This window comes from Staurois parvus, unplaced genomic scaffold (genome assembly GCF_062004578.1).
Source record: "Staurois parvus isolate SC_StPar_1 unplaced genomic scaffold, SC_StPar_1.0 ptg000449l, whole genome shotgun sequence".
Taxonomy (NCBI): domain Eukaryota; kingdom Metazoa; phylum Chordata; class Amphibia; order Anura; family Ranidae; genus Staurois; species Staurois parvus.
In genome coordinates, this window is record NW_028318245.1 from 5,889,883 (window position 1) to 5,914,774 (window position 24,892).

The 24,892-nt window shown below is 41.0% G+C and overlaps 1 protein-coding gene across 1 annotated transcript; it reads left to right on the forward strand.

Moving 5' to 3' along the window:
- The first annotated feature begins 4,761 nt into the window (after positions 1-4,761).
- LOC149453461 (uncharacterized) lies at positions 4,762-20,740 on the forward strand. Its single transcript, XM_089688320.1, has 8 exons — positions 4,762-5,051; positions 15,167-15,310; positions 15,397-15,538; positions 15,816-16,219; positions 16,305-16,452; positions 16,569-16,768; positions 16,876-17,014; positions 19,377-20,740. The coding sequence occupies exons 1-8, from the start codon at positions 4,974-4,976 to the stop codon at positions 20,312-20,314; spliced, it is 2,193 nt and encodes a 730-aa protein (XP_089544446.1). The 5' UTR covers positions 4,762-4,973; the 3' UTR covers positions 20,315-20,740.
- The last annotated feature ends 4,152 nt before the right edge of the window (positions 20,741-24,892 follow it).

Genomic DNA, 24,892 nt, shown 5'->3' on the forward strand with positions numbered 1-24,892 from the left:
CATGGACGTTTGTTTTATATGTACTCTTACTATTGATCACAATTATTTGTTCTTCATCGGAAACACTGTGAGGGCGACTTATTGGAACTTGGCCTTTGGAAAAGGTTGGCCAAGCAGATGGTCAATTATCTGCTTAAAATCTGAGTATCTAGTAGTAGTTAGTCACGTTCAATTCAAGACGTTTTGTAGCTTCTCAAACTGAAGTGCCTTGGACAAACTAGGAAGTGTCTTCAACAAAAATATGGTCCAGTATCTGATAAAAAATCTGATGGTATGTTTAGTAATAGTCACATTCAGTTGGACTTGTTCTGTAATGTTGAAGACACTTCGTGGCTTCTCCAAACCCCTGATTCAGTGGTGGAGAAGTGCCTTGGACAAACTAGGAAGTGTCTTCAACAAAAAGATGGTCTAGTATCTGCTGAAAAATCTAATGGAATGTTTAGTAATAGTTCGTCACATTCAGTTGGACTTGTTCTGTAATGTTGAAGACGTTTTGTAGCTTCTTCACTTCTGAATCAGTGGTTTTGGAGAAGCCACAAAACGTCTTCAACATTACAGAACAAGTCCAACTGAATGTGACTATTACTAAACATTCCATCAGATTTTTCAGCAGATACTAGACCATCTTTTTGTTGAAGACACTTCTTAGTTTGTCCAAGGCACTTTTCCAAGCCACTGATTCAGAAGAGAAGAAGTGCCTTGGACAAACTAGGAAGTGTCTTCAACAAAAGATGGTCCAGTATCTGCTGAAAAATCTGATGTAATGTTTAGTAATAGTTAGTCACATTAAGTTGGACTTGTTCTGTAATGTTGAAGACACTTCGTGGCTTCTGCAAACCTCTGATTCAGGGGTGGAGAAGTGCCCTGGACAAACTAGGAAGTGTCTTCAACAAAAGATGGTCCAGTATCTGCTGAAAAATCTGATGCAATGTTTAGAAATAGTCACATTCAGTTGGACTTGTTCTGTAATGTTGAAGAAGCTTCGTGGCTTCTCCAAACCCCTGATTCGGGGGTGGAGAAGTGGCTTGGACAAACTAGAAAGTGTCTTCAACAAAAAGATGGTCCAGTAGCTGATAAAAAATCTGATGGAATGTTTAGTAATAGTCACATTCAGTTGGACTTGTTCTGTAATGTTGAAGACACTTCGTGGCTTCTCCAAACCCCTGATTCAGGGGTGGAGAAGTGCCTTGGACAAACTAGGAAGTGTCTTCAACAAAAAGATGGTCTAGTATCTGCTGAAAAATCTAATGGAATGTTTAGTAATAGTTCGTCACATTCAGTTGGACTTGTTCTGTAATGTTGAAGACGTTTTGTAGCATCTTCACTTCTGAATCAGTGGTTTTGGAGAAGCCACAAAACATCGTCAACATTACACAACAAGTCCAACTGAATGTGACTAACTATTACTAAACATTCCAACAGATTTTTCAGCAGATACTAGACCATCTTTTTGTTGAAGACACTTCTTAGTTTGTCCAAGGCACTTTTCCAAGCCACTGATTCAGAAGTGAAGATGTGCCTTGGACAAACTAGGAAGTGTCTTCAACAAAAGATGGTCCAGTATCTGCTGAAAAATCTGATGTAATGTTCAGTAATAGTTCGTCACATTCAGTTGGACTTATTCTGTAATGTTGAAGACACTTCGTGGTTTCTCCAAACCTCTGATTCAGGGGTGGAGAAGTGCCTTGGACAAACTAGGAAATGTCTTCAACAAAAAGATGGTCCAGTATCTGCTGAAAAATCTGATGGAATGTTTAGTAATAGTTAGTCACATTCAGTTGGACTTGTTCTATAATGTTGAATACGCTTCGTGGCTTCTCCAAACCTCTGATTCAGGGGTGGAGAAGTGCCTTGGACAAACTAGGAAATGTCTTCAACTTTACAGAACAATAGCAGGTTAATGTGACTATTGCTACATATACCATGACTTGGATAAGTGAGAACATCCATAGACAAGAAGTCCAAATATTCATATCTAGTAGAAGTTGGTCACACCCAACTGGACTTACTTAAACGTTGAAGACGTTTCCAAGCTTCTTCCAACTACTGAAGAAGTGATCAGCACAAGCTATGAAACATCTTCAGCATTCCAGAACAAGTCCAGTTGAACATGCCTAACTGCTACTAGATACACCATGACCTGGATAAGTGAGAATTGAAACTGAAGATGTTTCGTAGCTTGTCCAAGCAATTTCTTCACTTTTTCAGTGGCTTGGAGAACTTACAAACCATCTTCAACATTGCAGAACAAGTCCAACTGAACGTGCCTACTACTACTAGATATACTATGACCTGGATAAATGAGAATTGAAAACGAAGACGTTTCGTAGCTTGTCCAAGCAATCACTTTTCGAGTGGCTTGGAGAAGTTACAAAGTGTCTTCAACATTACAGAGCATGTCCAGTTGAATGGACTACTAGATACTGTATATCATAACCCGGATAAATGAGAACCTTCACAGACAATCTGAGCTAAAGAGGGACATGAAAATCTTTCTCATGTTCCGAGTGCAGAAGGTCTTTCACCCAGAAATCACAACTCACATCACACTAGATGGTCCACTCCAACCACAAGCCCTTTTCCTTTTACGAGTGCAAGAGGGCCATTATGAAAAAATGAGAACATCCATAGACAAGGAGTCCAAATATTCATATCTAGTAGAAGTTGGTCACATCCAACTGGACTTGCTTTGAAATGTTGAAGACGTTTCCAAGCTTCTTCCAACTACTGAAGATGTGGTCAGCACAAGCTATGAAACATCTTCAGCATTCCAGGACAAGTCCAGTTGAACATGCCTAACTGCTACTAGATATACCATGACCTGGATAAGTGAGAATTGAAACTGAAGATGTTTCGTAGCTTGTCCAAGCGATTTCTTCACTTTTTCAGTGGCTTGGAGAACTTACAAACCATCTTCAACATTGCAGAACAAGTCCAATTGAACATGCCTAACTACTACTAGATATACCATGACCTGGATAAATGAGAATTGAAAACGAAGACGTTTCGTAGCTTGTCCAAGCAATCACTTTTCGAGTGGCTTGGAGAAGTTACAAAGTGTTTTCAACATTACAGAACATGTCCAATTGAATGTGACTAACTACTACTAGGTACACCATGACCTGGATAAACGAGAACCTTCACAGACAATCTGAGCTAAAGAGGAACATAAAAATCCTCTCTCATGTTCCGAGTGCAGAAGGTATTTCACCCAGAAACTTACATCACACTAGACGGTTCCCTCCATGAGCCCTTTTACTGTTACGAGTGCAAGAGGGCCATCATAGAAAAAAATAACTTTCACAGAAAATCTTACAGAGGTAAAGAGGGACATGAGAACCCGAGTATCTAGCCCACTCATTCTCAACCAGGATTCCTTCAGGTTGCCAGGGGTTCATTGAGCTGTTGCTGATTGACCAACTTGAGGATGCCACCATCGTTTCATGGCCAACGTCACTTGCTGCACGACACCAATGATCTTTTCAGCTGTCTATAAGGGTGGCATTCTGACCACCACTGTAAGGGAAAAGGGGCATTTTCCCCCACTGACCACCAATATAAGTAATATTCTTCCTGCCAGCCACCAAGGTTAGGGGCAATTTTTTTCGACTGACCCACAATGAGCTGGTATTAGCAAGGGTTCCTCGAGATCTGAAAACTATTTTGACATTTCCTCTGAGGTAAAAAGGTTCAGTAGGATTGATCTAGCCTGTTGGTCTGAGGTTTTCAGAGCATACTAGTACTCCACGTGGAGAATGAGCAACTGATGATGAAGGTAGCCAGTGATGGAAAATGAACCACACAATGGTCTTGGCCATTTTCCAGTCAGTTCATCCAAAACTAAAGTGGAGGACTAGGCAAGTACCGGGGCTTTAAACCTGTATTGCAGTCTGTGTGTGTGTGTATGTATATATATATATACATCTAAAATTAAATAAGAAAAATAAATTTAAAAAATAACAAATATATATACACACATATAAATTAAGTAAAAAAAATAGTTATATATATACACATCTAAAATTAAATTAAATCAAAACAAACATAAATATATATAGTTAACCTAAATTATAAATATATATATATATAAAATTAAATAAAACAAAAACTATATGTGTGTATATATATATATATATATATATATATATATATATATATATAATTAAATGACATTTTTGAGAAATGTAAAAAAAACCCCATAAATATATATATATATATATATATATATATATATATATATACACACACACACACACACATATATAAATTAAGTAAAAAAATATAAAATAAAATAATTATATATATGTACACATATGAAATTAAATTAAATCAAAGCAAACATAAGTATATATATATTTAACCTAAATTCTATATATATATATAATTAAATAAAACAACTATATATATATATATATATATATCTCAAATGAAATTTTTTAAAAATGTAAAAAAAAAAACCCATAAATATAAATATATTAATCATAAATATAATATATATATTCTAAAAAATATATTACTGATATAACAGATATTATAGTGAAATGCGTGTTTACAAGATTCCTTTAAAGGCGATGTTATTGGGGCTGCAGGATTCTGGGAAACAGAGTTCTCACCCTCTTTCCCTGTAAATAATACATTATCAGTGGTGGCAGCCATTTTATTGTAGCCCAGAAATGCAGACACAAAGCTAAAAAAAAAAGAAAAAAAAAATCAAAAGCATTACAAAATGTATCCTGTGCTCAGACAAGCTGAAGTCTTTGGTGGGCTTGGATACATCATCTCAGTTTGTAGCATTATTTAATGAATAGTGCCTCCAGGACTGCTGGGCTGCAACAAAACAACTTTTACCCATGATGCTGTGCGTTGGGGGATGGGCACTATATTTATTGGCAGTGAGTTGAACATAGTGAGAGCAATGGAACCAGCTGGGGGATGGGTGCTGTGTTGGAAGTGAGTTGAACAGAGTGCGAGCGATGGAGGCAAACTGCACCAACCTGACGCAGAAGATATTACGGCTCACCCTGGAGATCATCTACCTGCTGACCGGGGAGGTGAGGAGGATTCTGGGAGCGTGACGAATGCGTTCGGTTCATTTTTTTTTTGTACTGATAAATGCCAAAGAAAAAAAAATCTACAGTGATTTTGGGTGTCATAAAATAAAACGCAAACGTTCACTTGGCGTGTTACCATTCTGAAATATTACATAAAAATCACATGTCTGTGGAAGACTTTTTTTAAATAATATTTTGGGTTTATTTCTGATAATGCTAAAATGATTTATTTTATTATTATTTTTTATTACAGATATGTATTCATTGTAGGTATTTATTGATATAATATAGGTATTTAATTATTTGTTTGTTTGTTTATTATGGGTATTTATTTATTGCAGGTATTTATTTATTTATAATGGTTTAGTTATTATGGTTATTTTTTTAAATTTATTGCAGGTATTTTTTATGGGTATTTATGTATTACAGATATTTAGTTACTATGGGTATTTATTATAGGTATTTTTTTTTTTATTGCAGAAATGTATTTATCATAGGTAATTATTTCCTACAGGTATTTATTTAATATCGGATTTTTTTTATTCCAGGCACTTATTTATTACAGCAATTATACGCTATGGGAATTTATTTATTACAGGTTTTTGTTTATTATGGGTTTATTATGGGTATTTATTACAGATATTTATTTATCGCAGGTATTTATATATAATGTTTTTTTTTTATTATGATTATTTTTTAATTTATTGTAGGAATTTACTTATTATGGGTATTTATTACAGATATTTATTTACTATGGGTATTTATTATAGGTATTTATTTTTTGCAAATATGTATTTATTATGGGTATTTATTACAGATTTTTTTTTACTATAGGTATTTATTTATTGCAGAAATGTATTTATTATGGGTAACTATTTCCTACAGGTATTTATTTAATATGGGTATATATTTTTTTTTTTTGCAAATATGTATCTATTATGGGTAACTATTTCCTACAGGTAATTTTTTTTTTATATTACAGGTAATTTATTTATTAGAGATATTTATTTACTATAGGTATTTATTTCTTACACATAAATAAAGAGCTAAAAGCGCTGTGGAAGCAGAGGGTTTGCCACATTGTGCTAGCTGCTCATACACTTCTTTGCACTCACTGTTCACATTTTGTATACGTATTTATTTATTACAGATTTTTGTTTATGATGGGGTTTTTTTTACAGATATTTATATATTGCAGACATTTATTTATAACAGTTATTTATTTATTACAGGTTTTTATTTATTATGGGTATTTATTTAATACAAATATTTTTGTATTTATTGCTGGTATTTATATATCTATTATTGGTATTTTTTCTTATAGGTTTTTATTTATTACAGGTATTAACACAAAAGTTGTGTTGAAAAAACATACACATAAACAAAGGTGCAGTGCTAAAAGCGCTGTGTAAGCAGAGGGTTTGCCACGTTGTACTAGCTCTTCATACACTTCTTTGCACTCACTGTTCACATTTTTATACGTATTTATTTATTACAGGTTTTTGTTTATGATGGGTTTTTTTTACAGATATTTATTTATAACGGCTATTTATTTATTACAGGTTTTTATTGATTATGGATATTTATTTATTACAAATATTTTTGTATTTATTGCCGGTATTTATTTATCTATTATTGGTATTTTTTCTTATAGGTCTTTATTTATTACAGGTATTAACACAAAGTTTGAGTCGAAAAAAAAAACAAAAATTTTTTTTTTTTTTAAATTATACCTGATTGGGAAAAAATAAATTTCTTGCGGTTTTATTTTAGTCGCATATCACCAGGAAAAATACATGCAATTTTTTTTGTCTGTATATGTACTTTTTTTTCTTTACATGATTCTTTTTTTTGTATGTGTGTTTTTTTTTTGTTAAATAGATATACAGCTGTTTAAGGATTTTCACAGAATTTTTGTTACTGATGGCTGGCTAATTATGAACTATTATATATATATATATATATATATATATATATTATAAAAAATTATAAACGATAAAGCCTCCCATAGACATCTTATGAAGGGTGACAGTTCTACATGGGGGTTCAGGTGGCAGTTTTATGGCCTTCTGTAGGTTTTTCTGGAATAACATGGCGGCGCAGTGCAGCTTTTCTGATGGGCGAAGGTCTGCCACAACATGGAGAGCCCGCCTGCAGCTTGAAATGAATGGTACACTGCAAGTCTACTCTCTCTTGTTATCATCAATCTACATCATCGATCGAATATGGCCATATTAGGGCGATTATATTCTCCCACTATATCCATGCGGCCAGATTAAGTCAAATATGTTACAAGTATCCCTGCTCCTTTATTATGTGTAGCAGGGAATTTCCCACCCAGAGCTTACTGAACCGGCAACACCACTAAATCCCACATGGAAGAAAAATATATTTGAAATATATTTTTAAAATATTCTTCCCAAATATATTGCCATATATTTGAAATGCTAAAATTGTGCTCATATTCAATATATAAAAAAAAAATATATATATATATATATATATATATATATATATATATATATGTGTGTGTGTGTATTGTGTATAATGTTTTGTTTTTAAATATATTCTTCAGATTTTTTTTAACATATAAAAAAGTAATTTAAACATATATTTTTAGATATATTTGTAAATGTATTCCAAAAATGTAGATTTGTATTTTTAAAGACATACAGTATATTTTAAATGTATTTTAAAAAATATTTTTCATATATTTTGTAATTAAAACGCATTTCAACATTGTGTGTGTGTATATATGTATGTATGTATATATATATATATATATATATATATATATATATATATATATGTATGTATATATATATATATATATATATATACAAAATATATTTTTAAATATATTGAATACGGCCAAAATTTTAAATATATGGCAATATATTTGGGAATATTTTTTAATAATATATATCTGTGTGTGTGTGTATGTATGTATATGTGTGTGTGTATATATATGTATGTATATGTGTATATATATATGTGTGTGTGTGTGTGTATATAAATAATTTTTTTTAAAATATATTCTTCAGATTTTTTTTAACATAAAAAAGTCATTTAAACATATATTTTTACATATATTTTTAAATGTATTCCAAAAATGTTGATTTGTATTTTTAAAGACATACAGTATATTTTAAATGTATTTTTAAAAATATTTTTCATATAATTTGTAATTAAAACGCATTTAAACATTGTGTATGTGTGTATATGTGTGTGTGTGTGTATATATATATATATATATATATATACACAGGTGAAACTCAAAAAATTAGAATATCGTGCAAAAGTTTATTTATTTCAGTAATGCAACTTAAAAGGTGAAACTAATATATGAGATAGACTCATTACATGCAAAGCAAGATAGTTCAAGCTGTGATTTGTCATCATTGTGATGATTATGGCTTACAGCTCATGAAAACCCCAAATCCACAATCTCAGAAAATGAGAATATTGTGAAAAGGTGCAATATTCTCGGCTCAAAGTGTCCCACTCTAATCAGCTAATTAAGCCATAACACCTGCAAAGGGTTCCTGAGCCTTTAAATGGTCTCTCAGTCTGGTTCAATAGGAATCACAATCATGGGAAAGACTGCTGACCTGACACCATCATTGACACCCTCCATAAGGAGGGAAAGCCTCAAAAGGTATTTGCAAAAGAAGTTGGATGTTCCCAAAGTGCTGTATCAAAGCATATTAATAGAAAGTTATGTGGAAGGGAAAAGTGTGGAAGAAAAAAGGTGCACAAGCAGCAGGGATGACCGCAGCCTGGAGAGGATTGTCAGGAAAAGGCCATTCAAAAGTGTTGGGGACTTTCACAAGGAGTGGACTGAGGCTGGAGTCAGTGCATCAAGAGCCACCACACACAGACGGATCCTGGACATGGGCTTCAAATGTCGTATTCCTCTTGTCAAGCCGCTCCTGAACAACAAACAATGTCAGAAGCGTCTTACCTGGGCTAAAGAAAAACAGACCTGGTCTGTTACTCAGTGGTCCAAAGTCCTCTTTTCTGATGAGAGCAACTTTTGCATCTCATTTGGAAACCAAGGACCCAGAGTATGGAGGAAGACTGGAGAGGCACACACTGCAAGATGCTTGAAGTCCAGTGTGAAGTTTCCACAGTCTCTGTTGATTTGGGGAGCCATGTCATCTGCTGGTGTTGGTCCACTGTGCTTCATTAAGTCCAGGGTCAACGCAGCCGTCTACCAGGAGATTTTGGAGCACTTCATGCTTCCTTCCGCAGACGAGCTTTATGGGGATGCTGACTTCATTTTCCAGCAGGACTTGGCACCTGCCCACATTGCCAAAAGCACCAAAACCTGGTTCAATGACCATGGGATTACTGTGCTTGATTGGCCAGCAAACTCTCCTGACCTGAACCCCATAGAGAATCTATGGGGTATTGCCAAGAGAAAGATGAGAGACATGAGACCGAACAATGCAGAAGAGCTGAAGGCCGCTATTGAAGCCTCCTGGTCTTCCATAACACCTCAGCAGCGCCACAGGCTGATAGCTTCCATGCCACGCCGCATTGAGGCAGTAATTGCTGCAAAAGGGGCCCAAACCAAGTACTGAGTACATATGCAGGCTTCTACTTTTCAGAGGTCCGATATTGTTCTATGTACAATCCTTGTTTTATTGATTGCATGTAATATTCTCATTTTCTGAGATTGTGGATTTGGGGTTTTCATGAGCTGTAAGCCATAATCATCACAATTATGACAAATCACGGCTTGAACTATCTTGCTTTGCATGTAATGAGTCTATCTCATATATTAGTTTCACCTTTTAAGTTGCATTACTGAAATAAATGAACTTTCACACGATATTCAAATTTTTCGAGTTTCATCTGTGTGTGTGTATATATATATATAATTGAAATATATTTTTAAATATATTGAATACTGCCAAAATTTTAGCAGTTTAAATATATGGCAATATATTTGGGAATATTTTTAATAATATATATGTGTGTGTGTGTGTATATGTATACAGTGAGGAACAGAAGTATTTGAACACCCTGCGATTTTGCAAGTTCTCCCACTTAGAAATCATGGAGGGGTCTGAAATTCACATTGTAGGTGCATTCCCACTCTGAGAGACAGAATTTTAAAAAAAAATTCAGGAAATCACATTGTATGATTTGTAAAGAATTTATTTGTCTTGCACTGCTGAACATAAGTATTTGAACACCTAAGAAACAGCAAGAATTCTGGCTCTCAAAGACCTGTTACTGTGCCTTTAAAAAGTCCACCTCTACTCCACTCATTAATCTAACTTAGTAGCACCTGTCTGAGCTCTTTAAAGACACCTGTCCACCCCACAGTCAGTCAGAAGCCAACTACTACCATGGGCAAGACTAAAGAGCTGTCAAAAGACATCAGAGACAAAATTGTGGACCTCCACAAGGCTGGAAAGGGCTACGGGGCAATTGCCAAGCAGCTGGTGAAAATAGATCAACTGTTGGAGCAATTGTTAGAAAATGGAAGAGGCTAAAGACGACTGTCAGTCTCCCTCGGACTGGGGCTCCATGCTAAATCTCACCTCGTGGGGTATCACTGATGGGAGGAGCTGGTCAATGACATGAAGAGAGCTGGGACCACAGTTTCAAAGGTCACTGTCGGTAGAACACTATGCCGTCATGGTTTCAAATCATGCATTGCACGGAAGGTTCCCCTGCTCAAGTCATCACATGTCCAGGCCCGTCTGAAGCTTGCCAATGACCATCTGGATCAGCGGTTCTCAACCTGGGGGTCGCGACCCCTTTGGGGGTCGAACGACCATTTCCCAGGGGTCGCCTAAGACCATCGGAAAACACATATTTCCGATGGTCTTAGGAACCGAGACACCGCTCCTCTGACTCAGTCGATGTGTGGGCGGGATGACACACTGCCCTGTCACCTGGCCACACCTCCGGGATCCCTCAACAGCTCCGCCTCCTCGCCGCTGATTGGCCACCGGAACTGTAGCTCAGGAGAGGCACACAGGCGGCCAATCACCGGCGAGGAGGTGGAGCTTGGAGAGGAGGAGCCGAGCGGCAGCGCGCGTAGATCTAAGAAGATCGAGGGAACTGCCGGAGTAAGTGAAGAGGAGAGCGGCCAGAGAAGGAAGACAGCTGACAGGTAAGTGAGAGAGCGAGCCCAGGCTGGAGCAGGGGTCAGCAAGGTAAGTATCATTGGTGTCAGTGGGAGGAATAGTGCCCCATCATTTGTGTGACTAATACCAACAATGGGGCACTATTTCTCCCACTGACACCAATGATGGGGCACTATTTCCTCCCCCCCCCCGCACTGACACCAATGATGGGGCACTATTCCTCCCCCCCCACTGACACCAACGATGGGGCACTATTCCTCCCCCCCACTGACACCAACGATGGGGCACTATTCCTCCCCCCCACTGACACCAACGATGGGGCACTATTCCTCCCCCCCACTGACACCAACGATGGGGCACTATTCCTCCCCCCACTGACACCAAGAATGGGGCACTATTCCTCCCCCCACCGACACCAACGATGGGGCACTATTCCCCTCCCTGACCCCAAAGATGGGGCACTATTTCCCCCTCCACCACACTGACATCAATGATGGGGCACTATTCCTCCCACTGACACCAATGATGGGGCACTATTCCTCCCACTGACACCAATGATGGGGCACTATTCCCCCCACTGACACCAATGATGGGGCACTATTCCCCCCACTGACACCAATGATGGGGCACTATTCCCCCCACTGACACCAATGATGGGGCACTATTCCCCCCACTGACACCAATGATGGGGCACTATTCCCCCCACTGACACCAATGATGGGGCACTATTCCCCCCACTGACACCAATGATGGGGCACTATTCCCCCCACTGACACCAATGATGGGGCACTATTCCCCCCACTGACACCAATGATGGGGCTCTATTCCCCCCACTGACACCAATGATGGGGCACTATTCCCCCCACTGACACCAATGATGGGGCACTATTCCCCCCACTGACACCAATGATGGGGCACTATTCCCCCCACTGACACCAATGATGGGGCACTATTCCTCCCACTGACACCAATGATGGGGCACTATTCCCCCCACTGACACCAATGATGGGGCACTATTCCCCCCACTGACACCAATGATGGGGCACTATTCCCCCCACTGACACCAATGATGGGGCACTATTCCCCCCACTGACACCAATGATGGGGCACTATTCCTCCCACTGACACCAGTGATGGGGCACTATTCCCCCCACTGACACCAATGACGGGGCACTATTCCCCCCACTGACACCAATGACGGGGCACTATTCCCCCCACTGACACCAATGACGGGGCACTATTCCCCCCACTGACACCAATGACGGGGCACTATTCCCCCCACTGACACCAATGACGGGGCACTATTCCCCCCACTGACACCAATGACGGGGCACTATTCCTCCCACTGACACCAATGACGGGGCACTATTCCTCCCACTGACACCAATGACGGGGCACTATTCCTCCCACTGACACCAATGACGGGGCACTATTCCTCCCACTGACACCAATGACGGGGCACTATTCCTCCCACTGACACCAATGACGGCGCACTATTCCTCCCACTGACACCAATGATGGGGCACTATTCCCCCCACTGACACCAATGATGGGGCACTATTCCCCCCACTGACACCAATGATGGGGCACTATTCCCCCACTGACACCAATGATGGGGCACTATTCCCCCCACTGACACCAATGTTGGGGCACTATTCCCCCCACTGACACCAATGTTGGGGCTCTATTCCTCCCACTGACACCAACGATGGGGCACTATTCCCCCCACTGACACCAACGATGGGGCACTATTCCCCCCAATGACACCAACGATGGGGCACTATTCCTCCCAATGACACCAACGATGGGGCACTATTCCCCCCACTGACACCAACGATGGGGCACTATTCCCCCCACTGACACCAACGATGGGGCACTATTCCCCCCCACTGACACCAACGATGGGGCACTATTCCCCCCACTGACACCAACGATGGGGCACTATTCCCCCCACTGACACCAACGATGGGGCACTATTCCCCCCACTGACACCAACGATGGGGCACTATTCCCCCCACTGACACCAACGATGGGGCACTATTCCCCCCACTGACACCAACGATGGGGCACTATTCCCCCCACTGACACCAACGATGGGGCACTATTCCCCCCACTGACACCAACGATGGGGCACTATTCCCCCCACTGACACCAACGATGGGGCACTATTCCTCCCACTGACACCAACGATGGGGCACTATTCCTCCCACTGACACCAACGATGGGGCACTATTCCTCCCACTGACACCAACGATGGGGCACTATTCCTCCCACTGACACCAACGATGGGGCACTATTCCTCCCACTGACACCAACGATGGGGCACTATTCATCCCACTGACATCAGTGATGGGGCACTACTCCTTCCACTGACACCAATGATGTGGCACTAGTCCTCCCACTGCAAAATTACAGTTATGAAGTAGCAACGAAAATAATTTTATGGTTGGGGGTCACCACAACATGAGGAACTGTATTAAGGGGTCGCGGCATTAGAAAGGTTGAGAACCACTGATCTGGATGATCCAGAGGAGGCATGGGAGAAAGTCATGTGGTCAGATGAGACCAAAGTAGAACTTTTTGGTCTAAACTTCACTGGTCGTGTTTGGAGGAAAAAGAAGGATGAGTTGCATCCCAAGAACACCATCCCTACTGTGGAGCATGGGGGTGGTAACATCATGCTTTGGGGGTGCTTTTCTGCAAAGGGGACAGGACGACTGCACTGTATTAAGGAGAGGATGAATGGGGCCATTTATTGTGAGATTTTGAGCAACAACCTCCTTCCCTCAGTCAGAGCATTGAAGATGGGTCGTGGCTGGGTCTTCCAACATGACAACGACCCGAACCACACAGCCAGGATAACCAAGGAGTGGCACCGTAAGAAGCATATTAAGGTTCTGGAGTGGCTTAGCCAGTCTCCAGACCTAAATCCAATAGAACATCTTTGGAGTGAGCTGAAACTCCGTGTTGCTCAGCGACAGCCCCGAAACCTGACAGATCTAGAGGGGATCTGTGTGGAGGAGTGGGCCAAAATCCCTGTTGCAGTGTGGGCAAACCTGGTCAAGAACTACAGGAAACGTTTGACCTCTGTAATTGCAAACAAAGGCTTCTGTACCAAATATTAACACTGATTTTTTTCAGGCGTTAAAATACTTATGTTCAGCAGTGCAAGACAAATAAATTCTTTACAAATCATACAATGTGATTTCCTAAATCTTTTTTTTTAATTCTGTCTCTCAGAGTGGGAATGCACCTACAATGTAAATTTCAGATCCCTCTGTGATTTCTAAGTGGGAGAGCTTGCAAAATCACAGGGTGTTCAAATACTTCTGTTCCTCACTGTATATATATTTTTTTATTGAAATATATTTTTAAATATATTGAATATGGCCAAAATTTTAGCATTTTAAATAAATGGCAATATATTTGGGAATACTTTTAAAAGATATTTCAAATATATTTTTTTTCCATATGGGATTCCAGGTTTGGACCGAAATCTAGCACCTCCATCCTGGAATCAACCATATGGTAAATAGAGTGCTACAGTGACTCCCGAATGGTCATGGTGTATAACATGGATTAGATAGGTCATGGGACCGTGCAGGGGACCCTTCATCAAGCAGATGGAATCACATGCTTGATGAGGGGTCCTTGAACACTCCCAAAATGTTCTTCCTATGCGATTGTGCGATAAAGAGCTTCCCACTTTGAAAAAAAAAGGCTTCCCAGTGTGGTGGAGAAATATCTTATCCAGCCTTGCTCAATAAAAAGGCACCTTTTGTCTTCCAGATCATTACCAATTGGCTGTCCAGTTTGACCTCCATTATCTTGATGTTAAGGTCAGGACTTTGCTCACAGAAGTCCTTCTTCTTTTTTTAATGACCGCACACCACCACACTAGAAGGAGGACCAAGGTCGTTGCAAGATCTCAGGAGGCGGGACCATGGGGTGATTTTGTTAAATGAGTTGGAAATATATCTGTAATTTCTACTCTCTCTCTCTCTACAGGCTAACATAGTTGCAAAAAAGATATCGGGAGATGGACAGGAATCCACCGCAGTCCCTCTATGTTCCTTACTGTTTCCAGAGAGAAACCACGAAAAGAAGATCCTAGAGGTCACCAAGAAGATCATCGACCTGCTGACCGGAGAGGTGAGCGGTGCCGGGAATTCTTGGACATTCTCCAGTAACAGACAAGGGATGTGTCTGGATGGTGACTGTATCATTGTGTGTGTCAGGTTTTCCATCCTTACCCGGCACCAGAAGGTCCCATCATCAACAATGCCGAAGTGGAATTTAAAAATGAAGAAGAGGAGGAGGAAGATGTGAGGGATGATCGGTCGTGTAACCTGGAGGAAATCCAATCAGAGATGGAAAGAGGTGAGGTGTAAACACCAAATACAGACAGTTTTTTGGTCTGGTGCATTCCGATCTTGTTCTGTTGTTGGGACTAATATTGGGTGACCACTTCTTTTCTGCATTGTTCTATTTGGAGATTGCTCAGAAATATACAGGAACTGAGCACTAGTGTTCGTAGTCAACTGCTTGTTTTGGAGGCCCTTAGGATGTCCACCACCAATCATCATCACTTAGAGATCCCCCATCATCTTATAAACACATAGAAACAATGGATTCAGTCAGTGTGTGTTTCCTACAGATAGATCCAGTAATGGGAACCCACCAGAGAGATGTCCCCATCCTCTGTATTTCCGGGATTCCACACAGGAAGATCATACCATCCTTCACCATCATCAGGTAGATGGATCCAGTAATGGGAACCCAACAGAGAGATGTCCCCGTCTTCTGTATTTCCGGGATTCCACACAGGAAGGTCACACCATCCCTCACCATCATCAAGTAGATGGATCCAGTAATGGGAACCCACCAGAGAGATGTCCCCGCCTTCTGTATTTACGGGATTCCACACAGGAAGATCACACCACCCCTCACCATCATCAGGTAGATGGATCCAGTAATGGGAAACCACGAGAGAGATGTCCCCGTCCTATGTATTCCCGGGATTCCACACAGGAAGGTCACACCATCCCTCACCATCATCAGGTAGACCTTTAACAGTCATTGGTAGTTAGATTGTGATCTGTACATTTGTTACATTTTTACTATTTTGTGTTACATTTACATTCAGGGTAGAAGCTGGAGCAATTTTAATACTACTATTAAAAAAGAGATAAAAGAAGAGAAGGAGGATAGTATGATGGAGGAGTATTTAGAAGGACACAAGGATCTCTACAAGGACGTCATGATGGACAATCAACCGCCCCTCACATCACCGGGTAAGAGGAGACTTTATTGTAAAGGAGAGAGAAGTACGGAGGGACCACCTAGATCCCCCATCATCTGATATACACATAGAAACAATGGATTCAGTCAGTGTGTGTGTTTCCTACAGATGCATCCGGTCATGGGAACCCACCAGAGAGATGTCCCCGTCCTTTGTATTCCCGGGATTCCACACAGGAAGATCACACCATCCCTCACCACCATCAGGTAGATGGATCCAGTAATGGGAACCCACCAGAGAGATGTCCCCGTCCTTTGTATTCCCGGGATTCTACACAGGAAGGTCACATCATCCCTCACCATCATCAGGTAGATGACTGAGGACGTCAATCTCAAACTTGACACTAAACTGTGTCAGATTATATCCTTCTATGTAGTCTCGGTATATCAGTGCTGATAATCATTTTGTGATTTAGGAGGTTGAAGTGATTGATATGAAAATTGAGGTTAAAAAGGAAGAAGAGATGTATGTGAGGGGAAATCAGCCATCTATGAAGGAACCTGAAATGAGGGTGACAATTACTAAGGAGGAATCTTCTCTAGATGTCAGCAGAAGTAAGTATTATTATATATACCCAAAATTGAGCATATTTGTACTTTACTTCACATTTGTTTCAAAAAAGGTATGCAAATCGACTGAAAAAATAAGCAGACCCCCACACCATCCAATAAGAAGAAATTCAGTTATAAATGGTGGACCAGCCAAGAGGTGCACATATTATTTTTAAACTTTTTCAGCTAGTTTACAATTAGTTTTTAAAAATAAAGAATGGAAAGTACTACTAATCTGTATAACATCCTTAATCTCTAAGGTGGAAATGTTTCCGCTGTTGTCCGTAGGAACATCGTCAATGTAACTACACCACCTGCTAATATGCCCAACAAATTAGGTGGAGATGCTATACATCATATGATAGATCAATAGCCAGGCTTCACCAGAAGAATATAATCTTTGTATTTACCAATGTACTCTCAAATCTCAAAAATTGGAGAGGAGATCATTTACACACTGAAAAGTTCATCTCCATTCCTCAATATAACGTCATGTTCCCAACAAATGAGGAGGAGATACTGTACACCATATGAAAGGTCCATCTCCATTCCTCAATATAATGTCATGTTCTCAACAAATGAGGAAGAGATACTGGACACCATATGAAAGGTCCACCTCCATTCCTCAATATAATGTCATGTTCCCAACAAATGAGGAGGAGATACTTGTCAGGGAACGAGAAGATCGCCACGACGCATGAATCTGCACATGCGTAGGATCCCGACAAGACATAGAGGCAGGCGGGCACTAGGACCCAGGCGTGCCTGTCACCAATGACGGCGACGGCAGGCACTAGAACCCAGGCGTGCCTGTCAGCGCCGGGCGGGCTATTTAAACCAGCTCTTGTAATGCTCACATTGCCGTATGGTCTTATTCCTGTGTTCCTGTTCCTAGTACCTGAGTTTGCCTTTGTTGCCGAACCTGCCTGACCCAGATTATCATGACTCTCTTCTGCCCTGATCCCTGGCTTGTCTGACCATTCTTCTGCTTTCTCCTATTTACCTGACCTCCTGTTGCTGAACCTGGCCTGTAACCCGTTTATCCTTTTGCCTGCTGATCTGTACCGTCTGCCTCCGCTGTTACCGACCTGGCCTGTCTGACTACGTTACACACTACCTCTTCACATCTGGCTCTCACTTGTTACCTACCACTGGCAAATCCACCTCTACCACAGCTGGTTGAACTCGGGGGTCGCGACCTGGTCTCAGGCTGCTTCAAGTCCATCCCCACCATCAGGGGCTCTGGTGAAACAGCAGACTGAGGCTTAGATTCTGCGCCCTGAGGGATTTCGGCCTGTGGGTCGCTAGAGGCTACTGCCAGTCGGTCCTTAACAATACTGGACACCATATGAAAGGTCCATCTCCATTCCTCAATATAACGTCATGTTCCCAACAAATGAGGAGGAGATACTGTACACCATATGAAAGGTCCATCTCCATTCCTCAATATAACGTCATGTTCCCAACAAATGAGGAGGAGATACTGTACACCATATGAAAGGTCCATCTCCATTCCTCAATATAACCTCATGTTCCCAACAAATGAAGAGGCGATACTGGACACCATGTGAAAGGTCCATCTCCATTCCTCAACATAACGTCATGTTCCCAACAAATGAGGAGGAGATACTGGACACCATATGAAAGGTCCATCTCCATTCTTCAATATAATGTCATGTTCCCAACAAATGAGGAGATACTGTACACCATATGAAAGGTCCATCCCCATTCCTCAATATAATGTCACGTTCCCTACAAATGCGGAGGAGATACTGTACACTATATAGAAGGTCCATCTCCATTGCTCAATATAACGTCAAGTTCCCAGCAAATGCGGAGGAGATACTGGACACCATATGAAAGGTCCATCTCCATTCCTCAATATAACGTCACGTTCCCAGCAAATGAGGAGATACTGTACACCATATGGAAGGTCCACCTCCATTCCTCAATATAATGTCACGTTCCCAACAAATGAGGAGCAGATACTGTACACCATATGGAAGGTCCACCTCCATTCCTCAATATAACGTCATGTTCCCAACAAATGAGGAGGAGATACTGTACACCATATGGAAGGTCCATCTCCATTCCTCAATATACCGTCATGTTCTCAACAAATGAAGACTGGACACCATATGGAAGGGCCATATCCTTTTACCAGTATAATGTCATGTTTCCAACAAATCAGGTGGGGAGAGTTCCATGACTAGCAATGTAATTGTATTACCTCGACACTTATCTGATTTCAGTCCTTGTGTTGGTGTAATTGTTGTACCTAATTTTGTGCCAGAGCTCTTGGGAACAGTTGACACATAGAAAATGAGCGATGCTGTAGCTATTTTTTTGCTTAAATTTCCAACAGGTGGAGGCGATGGCTGGAATATCTCAGGAGGACATATTTCTTTATCTCGGGATGAAGATAATGACATGGCCCAAAATTCTCCAGGAGTAAGACTATTTACACAATATATACATCACAAATTTGATTGTTTGGAGAGACCAGCAGATCCCTTTAATTGTGAAGAATCCAAAACTGTTATTCTAAATGTCCCACCAGGCTGTCACGGTGCAGATGGACCACCAGATCCTGCTAATCCTGAGGAATGTTCTTCTAATAATGTGGATACAGTAACAAAAAGAGACAATAAAATGTTTTTATTAGGGTGTGTTCACAACACAATAAATCACAAAGTTGACTTTCCGTTTCCATGTTCGGAATGCAGGAAAGGTTTTAAAACAAAAAGGGAACTCCAAATTCATCAGATGGTGCACGCCGGCAAGGAGATCTATTCTTGCCCAGACTGCCAGAAAGAGTACATGACTCATCATGGCCTGATGGAACACAAGAAACTTCACACAGGTGAAAAGCCCTACACGTGTTTGAAGTGTGAAGCATCTTTCGGCCTCAGATCGCAACTCACTGCCCACCAGAAAGTCCACTACGAGCAAAAACCCTTTTCATGTTCCGAGTGCCGGAAGTCCTTCATCACCAGCCAAGAACTCATTCTTCACCAGAGGGCACACACCAGGGAAAAGCCCTTTTCGTGTTCTGAGTGTGGAAAGTCTTTCACCGATAAATCGCAACTCAATAGACACCACAGAGTCCACACTGGAGAGAAGCCTTTTTTCTGTCCCGAGTGTGGAAAGTGCTTTTCCGATAAAGGGAACTGTGATAGGCACATGAGAAGTCACACCAGTGAGAGGCCATTTTCCTGTTCAGAATGCGGCAAATGTTTTAAACTCAAAGGAGCACTAACTTCCCACCAGAAAAGTCACCACCCTAACACCAGATTCTGGTGATGTTTCATAGGCTCAACTCTTCTGTCTGGAGGACAATCATGATTAGGATGATGAAGTTTAAAATGGTTAATCCATCCAGTTGGTAGAGTTTACTTTTAGGTACTTTGGTTTTGTTTTAATTTTTTCAAAATGTTCTTATCATTTATTGCACATTTTCAGCTAGTCTCCCCACCACCACCACCATCATTTTTTGTTGGTAATCTGATGATCTGGGATCCCTAACTTATGATGGAGGGTGAAGTACCACACGCAACCACCGCAGGCTTCCTTTGTTTGTTCTCATATGCATAAGTTCTTATTTATCTTTTTCTACTGTCTCATCAAGACAAGAATTGAGGGGGGTCTCTCCATAAAGGTCAGGAACGATGGTGTGGTCTCAGAATTGAATGGCAGCAATAAAATAAAGTTCTCGTTGCTAAATCATAATGTGGACTCTTGATTCCTATGAGATTATGCGTTAGATACTACAGTCAGGTCCATAAATATTGGGACATCGACACAATTCTAACATTTTTGGCTCTATACACCACCACAATGGATTTGAAATGAAATGAACAAGATGTGCTTTAACTGCAGACTGTCAGCTTTAATTTGAGGATATTTACATCCAAATCAGGTGAATGGTGTAGGAATTACAACAGTTTGCATATGTGCCTCCCACTTGTTAAGGGACCAAAAGTAATGGGACAGAATATTAATCATAAATCAAACTTTCACTTTTTATTACTTGGTTGCAAATCCTTTGCAGTCAATTACAGCCTGAAGTCTGGAACGCATAGACATCACCAGACGCTGGGTTTCATCCCTGGTGATGCTCTGCCAGGCCACTACTGCAACTGTCTTCAGTTCCTGCTTGTTCTTGGGGCATTTTCCATTCAGTTTTGTCTTCAGCAAGTGAAATGCATGCTCAATTGGATTCAGGTCAGGTGATTGACTTGGCCATTGCATAACATTCTACTTCTTTCCCTTAAAAAACTCTTTGGTTGCTTTTGCAGTATGCTTTGGGTCATTGTCCATCTGCACTGTGAAGCGGCGTCCAATGAGTTCTGAAGCATTTGGATGAATATGAGCAGATAATAATGCCCGAAACACTTCAGAATTCATCCTGCTGCTTTTGTCAGCAGTTACATCATCAATAAATACAAGAGAACCAGTTCCATTGGCAGCCATACATGCCCACGCCATGACACTACCACCACCACGCTTCACTGATGAGGTGGTATGCTTAGGATCATGAGCAGTTCCTTTCCTTCTCCATACTCTTCTCTTCCCATCACTCTGGTACAAGTTGATCTTGGTCTCATCTGTCCATAGGATGTTGTTCCAGAACTGTGAAGGCTTTTTTAGATGTCGTTTGGCAAACTCTAATCTGGCCTTCCTGTTTTTGAGGCTCACCAATGGTTTACGTCTTGTGGTGAACCCTCTGTATTCACTCTGGTGAAGTCTTCTCTTGATTGTTGACTTTGACACACATACACCTACCTCCTGGAGAGTGTTCTTGATCTGGCCAACTGTTGTGAAGGGTGTATTCTTCACCAGGGAAAGAATTCTTCGGTCATCCACCACAGTTGTTTTCCGTGGTCTTCCGGGTCTTTTGGTGTTGCTGAGCTCACCGGTGTGTTCCTTCTTTTTAAGAATGTTCCAAACAGTTGTTTTGGCCACACCTAATGTTTTTGCTATCTCTCTGATGGGTTTGTATTGTTTTTTTCAGCCTAATGATGGCTTGCTTCACTGATAGTGACAGCTCTTTGGATCTCATCTTGAGAGTTGACAGCAATAGATTCCAAATGCAAATAGCACACTTGAAATGAACTCTGGACCTTTTATCTGCTCATTGTAATTGGGATAATGAGGGAATAACACACACCTGGCCATGGAACAGCTGAGAAGCTAACTGTCCCATTACTTTTGGTCCCTTAATAAGTGGGAGGCACATATGCAAACTGTTGTAATTCCTACACCGTTCACCTGATTTGGATGTAAATACCCTAAAATTAAAGCTGACAGTCTGCAGTTAAAGCACATCTTGTTCGTTTCGTTTCAAATCCATTGTGGTGGTGTATAGAGCCAAAAATGTTAGAATTGTGTCGATGTCCCAATATTTATGGACCTGACTGTATATAGATAGATATCGCTATCCGTAAGGAGGCAGTCTTCTCACTGACCACCAATGTATGATGGTCCTTCTCTATTGACCACCAATGTAAGAAGTTCCTTCTTCCCCTGACCACCAGTCTAAGAGCACCCTTCTCTATTGACCACCAATGTAAGAGGTTCCTTCTTCCCCTGACCACCAATCTAAGACCACCCTTCTCTATTGACCACCAATGTAAGAAGTTCCTTCTTCCCCTGACCACCAGTCCAAGAGCACCCTTCTCTAATGACCACCAATGTAAGAAGTTCCTTTTTCCCCTGACCCCCAGTCTAAGAGCACCCTTCTTTAATGACCACCAATGGAAGAAGTTCCTTCTTCCCCTGACCACCAATCTAAGGAGACCCTTCTCTATTGACCACTAAACATTGCTAAAAGGTCCAGATATGACTTAATCCCCATAAGGGTCAGAAGGACAATCAAAAGATTTCAGTGGTCCAAAAACACCCCCTTCATCAGGGCTTGAATAAGAAAACAATGCATAGGGACTAAATGTTTACTAGACACTTAATGGTATTGCTTTCAGTGTGATTATCTGCAGCTGGTTTGGAAGTGTAAGAGGGTCCTTCTTCTCCTGATCATAAGTGTAAAGGGGGGCCTTCTCCATTGACCACCAATATAAGAGGTTGCTTCTCTCCCTGACCACCAATCTAAGGGGACCACTGACCCATATATAATATAGGAATGTCCCTCTTCCTCTGATCACCAGTCTACATGAGCTCTTCTCTCCCTGACCACCAATCTAAGGGGACCACTGATCCATATATAATATAAGAAGGTCCCTCTTGCTCTGATCACCAGTCTAGATGAACTCTTCTCTCCCTGACCACCAATCTAAGGGGACCACTGACCCATATATAATATAGGAAGATCCCTCTTCCTCTGATCACCAGTCTACATGAGCTCTTCTCCACTGACTACCAATGTAAGATGGCTTGAGAAGGTCCCCCTCTCTGACCCAATGAGACATGGACTCCACTAGACCTCTGAAGGTACGCTGTGGTATTTGGCACCAAGCCATCAGTAGTTGATCCTTTAAGTCCGGTAAGTTGGAAGGTGGGACCTCCATGTATTGGACTTGTTTTTCCAGCACATTCCACAGATGCTTGATGGGACTGAGATCTTGAGAATTTGAAGGCCAAGTCAACTTCTTGAAGACAGTCAACAGTGGGACTTTGCGGGGGCTTCTTGCAGATAGCTTGGCTTCACATAGGCGTCTTCTAATTGAAACAGTACTCACAGGTAACTTTAGACCTTCTTTGATCTTCCTGGAGCTGATTGTTGGCTGAGTCCTTGCCATTTTGGCTATTCTTCTATCCATTCAAATGGTAGTTTTCCGCTTTCTTCCACGTCTTTCAAGTTTTGGTTGCCATTTTAAAGTATTTGCGATCATTTTAGCTGAGCAGCCTATCATTTTCTGCACTTCTTTATATGTTTTCCCCTCTCCAATCAACTTGTAATCAAGGTACGCTGTTCTTCTGAACAATGTCTGGAACTACCCATTTTCCTCAGAATTTCAGAGAGAAATGCACTGTAACCAGCATGTACAACATTTGCTGCCTTCCTTCCTTAAATAAGGGCAATAATCGCCACCTGTTTTTCAAAGAATGAATGACCTCACTAATAGAACTCCACACTGCTATTATTTTGAACATGCCCCTTTCAATTAGTGATTCAATTACACAGAATCAGCAGCATGCATGTCATGACTGTTGGGTCTGTTGGATTTCTATTACTCTACTACACCTGCTAGTAAATTATTTGCCATGTAGAAATATAATTTCTACCAAAAACACTGATTGATCAGTTTAGTGATTTCTGACTGCTATTATTTTGAACACAACTGTATATTATAAATCGTGATGGGACACATGTATAGAAAACTTTGTGATGGGTGAACACTGAGCTCCTCTATTTTCCTGTAGGTAATAAATGGATGGATGAATGAATTGAATAGATGGATGAATCTTGTGAATGGATGTATTGTATGGATGCATGGATGAATTAGATGAATGAATAGATGACTTGAATGGATGGATTAATGAATGAATCAGATGGATTGGGTGAATGGGTTGGATGAATATATTGTATAGCAGGTCAGATGCAGCCCTTTGTTGGCCTTTATGTGGCTCCTGGGACACTATTCCTCCCACTGACACCAATGATGGGGAACTAGTCCTCCCACTGACACCAATGATGGGGCACTATTCCTCCCACACACCAATAATGGGGCACTATTCCTCCCACTGGTACCAATGATGGGGCACTATTCCTCCCACTAACACCAATGATGGGGCACTAGTCCTCCCACTCACACCAATGATGGGGCACTAGTCCTTCCACTCACACCAATGATGGGGCACTAGTCCTCCCACTGACACCAATGATGGAGCACTAGTCCTCCCAGTGACACCAATGATGGGGCA